This window comes from Asparagus officinalis, chromosome 1 (assembly GCF_001876935.1).
Source record: "Asparagus officinalis chromosome 1, Aspof.V1, whole genome shotgun sequence".
Taxonomy (NCBI): Eukaryota; Viridiplantae; Streptophyta; class Magnoliopsida; order Asparagales; family Asparagaceae; genus Asparagus; species Asparagus officinalis.
Genome location: NC_033794.1, coordinates 9,213,225 through 9,220,019, shown reverse-complemented (window position 1 = coordinate 9,220,019; position 6,795 = coordinate 9,213,225). Strand labels below are relative to the sequence as shown.

At 33.3% G+C, this 6,795-nt stretch overlaps 1 protein-coding gene across 2 annotated transcripts in view; it reads right to left on the bottom strand.

The window, feature by feature from the left end:
* LOC109848698 (probable galacturonosyltransferase 11) overlaps nucleotides 1-4,910 on the bottom strand; it is a 7,826-nt gene extending 2,916 nt beyond the window's left edge. The window contains exon 1 of one of the 2 annotated variants that reach the window (XM_020418356.1): nucleotides 4,393-4,910. In XM_020418356.1, the coding sequence (XP_020273945.1) occupies nucleotides 4,393-4,542 (150 nt within the window). In that variant the 5' untranslated portion in view covers nucleotides 4,543-4,910. The remainder of the gene's footprint in view (nucleotides 1-4,392) is intronic. The other variant, XM_020418347.1, reaches the window with a different exon arrangement.

Here is a 6,795-nt window from a genome sequence, read left to right as displayed (position 1 = left end):
CGCACACGAGCGTGCGCGCCTAGTGTGCGCTTGATACCTACATCATGTAATACTCTTTCTTCTGTTTAAAAAAATAATTTACATATTACATATTTACATTATGTAATACTCTTTTTCTTGCTAGTTGCTAATTCATTCTCTATCTTTTCATGTTTAACCTATAAAAAGAAAACAATAATTAGTAATTTAGTATACTTGTTTGCTAGTTGTAAATTCCTTCTCTAATTAGCATGCTAACTAGAAAATTATGAACATGTAAATATATTGTTACATTCATTCTCCATCTTTTCATGCTAACTAGCAAATAACAATTAAGAATGCTAACTAGAAAATTATGAACAGTCATGTTTGTTAATAACTTAATTGTTACTTAAAAATACATATATCATATTTTAAATGAAAATACATAATTCTTATTTGTTACTTGCTTGTTTTGTTTCATAGACTTTTGCTTATATTAGAGATTATCTTGCATTGTGATTTGTGGAAACTTATGAACTTCTCTATGTTATGCATGCTAATTAAGACTCTTTCGTGATTTAGTAATTAAGACTCTTTAGTGAAATTATATTTCTTAATCTTTTTATGTGATAATTTATAAACATGTTGCTTATATGCTTCTTTGTCTTATGTTGAAAAATATTAGTTTGAGTTGTGCGCCTTGCGTATGGTGCGCGTAAGGGGCCTTGCGCCTCGATAACACTAGCCATAGGGATTAAAGCGAGGATTGCAACATTCGATGGGGACTAGACTAGTGCAAACCCAGTTTGTGGGGGCATCGTGGAAGTAGAGTGGTATGTTAGTGTCCATTTAGTCCCATGTTGACTAAATGGAGAGCTAATATGAGTTCATAAGGGTTTTGGGTTCCCTCTTACTAAAATCTAGCTTTTTGGAGATGAACTCTCTTGGGTCCTTACATAACACTTCAAATAAATTCAGGAAGCAGGATAACGAACCCTAGCATAATTTAATAATTTACATGAAGTTTAAACTCATTTAATCAAGGAAAGCTAATAAATTGTGATAGCATAATATCGATAGTGAAAATCAAGATTGCATTTGCACAATATTGCCATAAAAAATTAAAGTGTATCTAGTTGACTTGCAAGGCTAAACTCTTCAGACAAAATAAACAAATGCCACCTTAAGTGACTAACCAAATTTGTTCACTTACTCTGCATCATGCATATTACTTCCCACTTCACTTTACTTCAGGTCTGTTTGCTTCGCAAAAAAAAAGGACTAGAAAATGATTTCCATGTTCCGACAATGTCACATGGAAATTTAAAGGCTCATTTCAGTTGTTTGTTTCATTTATAAAAATGAAGAAAGACGCCCATGGAAAAACCCTCCACGTCATGGATATAGGTAAAATGATTTCAGAGCTAAAAGCTCTACATAATCGCTTGGAAACCAATCAGATATCAGAATAAAAAATTCCCTACTTAAAGCGCTCTTGCTCATGGAAAGAAAAGGGCAAAATAATATAGGGTTTCTGGTCACCGCTTTCTACCAAAATGTCACTCTTCACTCGCGCCTTATCCTTTGCTCTCTCCCTTTGGAGAAAAACCCTAGATCCAAATTTGGGGAAGAATTCAAAGGACTTTGTGTTGGTGATGAAGACTACATCAAAGATCTAAGGTGTTGGCTGTTAGAAGAAAAAATGGTAAGGATTTCCTCCTATTTTTTTGAATTTTGGAGAAATGATGTTCCTTTCTTGTTTCTTTTACTTCTACTTTCGGGTAGCTGGCTAAATTGATTTTCTAGGTGGTTGATCTGCCAATTAAGGGTTATTAACATCCTTCTAGATCCACCTTTGAGGGGGTTGATATTTGATTTTATTTGCGTCTAACCTTTGTTTGGACCTAATTGCAACTTCATCGAAGGTATAATTTCCTACTTACCTCTTCTCTGATTTTGCATTATCTTTTTATCCTATTTGCTCATTTTTTAATTAAGCATATAATTACATGATTGTTGCTCAAAGTTTATGGAGCTTATTTGCATGATCAATTTGCATCAACTATCATTTTCTCTTAGGATTCCAATACAGTTCCATTTATGCTAAACTAATGCAGAAAAAATATTAAAAATTTCATTGTGTTTACTAATTTTTTATGCACTATTTGTTCGGACTATTTGTTCTTGAGAAAAAATATATACAAATATTAATATCTTAACGAGCATTTTGATCATTTTAATTTTAAGGTAATATTGTTTGAACTTCATGAAGGAGAATCTCAGCAGTGAGTGCACAAGTGACCCAAGTCTCTTGTCATCTTGATCTGCATCATCGTGTAGAGTCACAACTTCTAATGCAGTCATAACCAGGTAAACAATGCTTAGTGTTCAACTTTGCGAACATAGTTGACATTTTGGGTAAGTACAACATAAACTTGCCTTGCACATATAAATTTCTAGGTAATCGTGACTCACAATTATCCTTTTAGGCATTGGGAAAGTTTTGGTTTCTCATTCGGATACTACTTAGAGGAAGACCAATGTCAAGTTGATAAGAAATTTTACTGCTAAAAAATGTGGACTCTAATTGCATATTTCCATGGTTCATGAGGCATGGGATGTGGCATTCTAATACTTATCCCAAAAAAGTATCTTTACAATATTACGCTGAATTATTAAGAACTATATAATGTATTTATTAACCTTTGTCGTGATTCTGTTGCATGCTAATAAAATTGTGATTTTGGTCATAATTCTAAATGAAAATTGCTTGTTGCTCCCTGTCTGGCTCTGAAATTTTACAGATTCAAAGGACTTGAGTTACAATGTTAATCGCATATAGCAGGCTTAGAATGTCAGTAATTTGTTTCTAGAAATATGCAGCTACCTCCTACCTCTCAACTCTACCTTTATTTAGTCATTGATTTTCTTTGTCAAAATTCCGAAAACTTGGATACAATGTAGCAGGTAGTTCAACCCAACCCCTTACATATGAATATGAATACCAGAAATATAGTTCAGATTGTGAACATTAGCTCTTCCTATTTGTGAACTAGATCTATATATTTCAGGTTGTTAACTTCAGGAGCAATGTTCAAACTCGATTAAAGAAACTCAATGAAGGAGAGGTCCAAGCAACATTATTGGCACTAGGAGGGTTCAAAAGGTCGAGCACGACTGAAACCGTGACTCAAACTCAATGAAGAAATGCTCCCTGAAAATAAATACATTGACCTGGGGGATATGTTTGGCATGTTGCAAGTAAAAACATTGAAACTTAATTATTATTGCTATTCTTGTTCAAATGTTGGAAGTAATGCATTGGCAATAATGTTTTGTGTTCAATTTTGCAAGGATTGATGCCTAATGTGGTTTTTTCATTATGAATTGCTCAATTGACCAGGGTGATATTCTGAGTCGTATGATGTGAATTAGATATTTGTCTTTTTGGGAAGGTAAGCTCACCAAGGTATTGTGATTCATGCTTTTTATTTTTCTCTTTTGCCATCCAAACACTGGAAAGGTAAAAAAACACTCATTTCTATGTTTAAAAAGCACTCATTTCTATGTTTTTCTTTCTTATTTTTTGGTTGCCAACCAAACAACGGACTGTAGTGGAAATGAATTTCCACCCCTATTTTTATGGCGAAACAAACACCAAACTTGGTTTTCCATGGAAAAACACAAGAAACGCTTGGAAAAAAGTTTTTAACATGAAAAACAATTTGCTACAATTTATGTAAACCAACCAAACAGGCCCTTAGTAGATGGATGATTTCTTCAACTAAAGAGTGTTTGACATAGATATTAAATAGCTAAATTCAATTGTAAAGCACGAAAGAAATAACTTGACAAGCTTACTAACTACTCGTTTCGGCTTCTTAAATCTCAGAAACTACCTAATTGGACTTAGGTTTAACTTCAAGATCACATTGCAATAACAAAACTCCGCCCAAGACAAATTTAAGGATTCACATTCCTCAGTACCAATTCCTACAAAGCACACGGAATCCACCCAAGGCGTGCTGATAATATGACCACAAAGTGCTCAAGTAGTAGTGCACGCAAAGTTTTAGGATATCATACTCTCTTAAACTGATCCTTAATCAAGTGTCCTTTGCATTCAAACATCATACAAACCTTTAACTTAAAAACATTCCACAGCAAAATATTGAACAGTGAAATGGGAGCCAGATCCTAAGATTTGCTACAAAAAACAGCTACTGATCCCTCTGAGACAAGGTGTTCCATTTGCAGTATCCGAATCCCACAAGCACTGTACAATTCTAAAACAGGTTGAATATAAAATTGGACTCATTCAGATCATACAAGTTCCTTATCTTTCCTAGATCCAAACAATGATGAGATCTAAAATCAAAAGTGGGTTTTCTCCAAATCAAAAAAAAATAAATTAAGAAAGCAACTTTGTACCTGATTAGGGAGGTCAAGTTGAACCTGATGCTGATGCTGGACAACAAAGAGGAGCAATCCAGCAATGACGAAGATACCAATAAGCCACCAGATCCAAACAGAGATCCTCCTTCGAACTGGGCGCCTGAAATCTGGCACCCTTCGACGCATATCGATCAAAATCCCAGATCAACGAGTTGAGAAGAACGTGGAAACGTGGGTTTGTTGAGAGAATATCTCTCAAGGGGAGGATCTGAGGGGGTGGAGATAATGGGTTTAGCCTATCAGAGCCTCCGACGACTGCGCCTCCATCGACCTTCGACGACGCTGCGATCAGCAACTTCGACGACCTTCGACGGCTGCTAGGAGTTCAGGTCGCTGGAGATGGGATCGTCGCACCGGAGTTGCACTGTCAGGATCTGCTCAACGGCGTCGGTGGATTCGTCGTCGTCGTCGTCGTCTTGAACTGCCCTACTTCTGGATCTAAGGTTACCAGGTGCACTCCCCTTCCAGAGACAAGTAAGCCTAGTTTTTCCACGAGGCCCACAACATATCTCTGCCCAACTTGGAATAGTATTTGCCCATTTGTGTTTGGGCCTTTGCGTTTTGGGCCTTCCTCGAAGATAGGATACTTATTCAGCCACCCATTAACAGAACCATTTCTATCTTTTAAAAAAATATATTGGGCCTTGTTGTTGCGGTTGGGTTTGAACTCTCAGATTGAGCACGAGGAGTATTATACCTGTAGAAGTCTCAGATTCTTCACACGGTGGATTTTCTCCTAATCCAGTCAGAAACGATGTCAAAACTTCAACAATAGATTCTCCGATCAACACCACTAAGTGACGACCTTGCTTTAATTCGAGCTTCATTTCTCAACTCACAAGAATCAGGTTCATTTTTTATATTTATTTTTGTCTAGCTTTATTATATTTTAGTATAATTGTTAAGATATCAACCTTACACATATTTTAAAATTGAATTTAGTTTTAGTTCTTTACCGAATGACTAGTAAACTCGTTCCATTAGAACTATAAAAATTTGACAAATTTAATGGCAGGAATTATCTCTTCAAACTCAACAGTAAGCTTAACCAAATATCAAGCCTTCAAAACCCTCCACAAAGCATTACGTGAGTTATAGTCTACAGAGCTTATCTCTTCAAGCCCGACAGTAAGCTTCAAAGAGTTTCTGTGATGGTTGTGAGAGTAAACAGAGAGTTCCTGTGGCACTGGTAGAGAGGAACAGAGGCTAGCAAACAAAGTGAATGAGGAGCTCATACAAACGCTTTTCGATACAGCGTTGAAGCAAGATTATCTCCTACCCAAACTTTCCCTATAAATTAGTTAAAATTTAAAAAAGTTTGAAAATGATGTTCTTTATGATTGAGTTTAATTTGTTATGTTAGAACAAAAATAAGATTTTTATGATAAAATGTTAATTAAATATTAGAACAGAATATTTTATTCCTATATTGTTAGAATTAGATTTATGATCATGATCATTAGGATAAATATTAATTTCGTTTTAAAATTTAGAAATTTAAGAGATTTACAAATGATATAGATTTTCTGTAGAAAATTACAGCATGTACATGATATTTAATTGAAAATTTAAGATAGCAAACGAACTCCAAATTGAACTAAATTAGATCCAAATGAAAGATACGTGAATCTAGTTTCTAAAACAGAAAACAAATCTTAAAAGGGATTTGTCTAGAGAAAGATATACTCTTTTTATTAATGACATGTCTTATAGAAAAAACTGTTGCATGTGTATGACATTTAACTGAAAAGTGGGCATAGCAAACGAATTCCAAATCGAACTAAATTAGTGCCAAATGAAAGCTATGTGAATCTAGTTTTCAAAAAAGGAAACCATTACTAAAAACAGTTAATATAGAGAAAGATATGCTCAAATTACTAATAACATATCCTGCAGAGAAAATTGTTGCACATGTAGTGTAGACTTCAACAGGAAACTTGACATAGTAATGAACTCCAAATTGAACTACACTAGTACCAAATAAAAGATATGTGAATCTAGTTTCTAAAATAGAAAATCATTCTTGAAAGATATATTATTTTTACATTAACATTGGTTAGCGGTAAATTATTTTAGAAGTAAAAATTATTTTACTTTATAATATAATAAATTATTTAGTGTAATATATTAATATTTTTATATTACACTTTAATGATTTATATTATTTTAAATTTATTATTATATTATAATTATTACATATTATATTCAAATAATTATATATTTAATTATTTTGGTATATCAATTTGTTATTGTTATATATTATATAATACTTTTAAAATAATATTATATTATTATTAATATAATAATATAATATTATTAATATAATGTAATATTATTAAAAATTTTAGTATTCTTTTATTATTACTATATTATTAATAA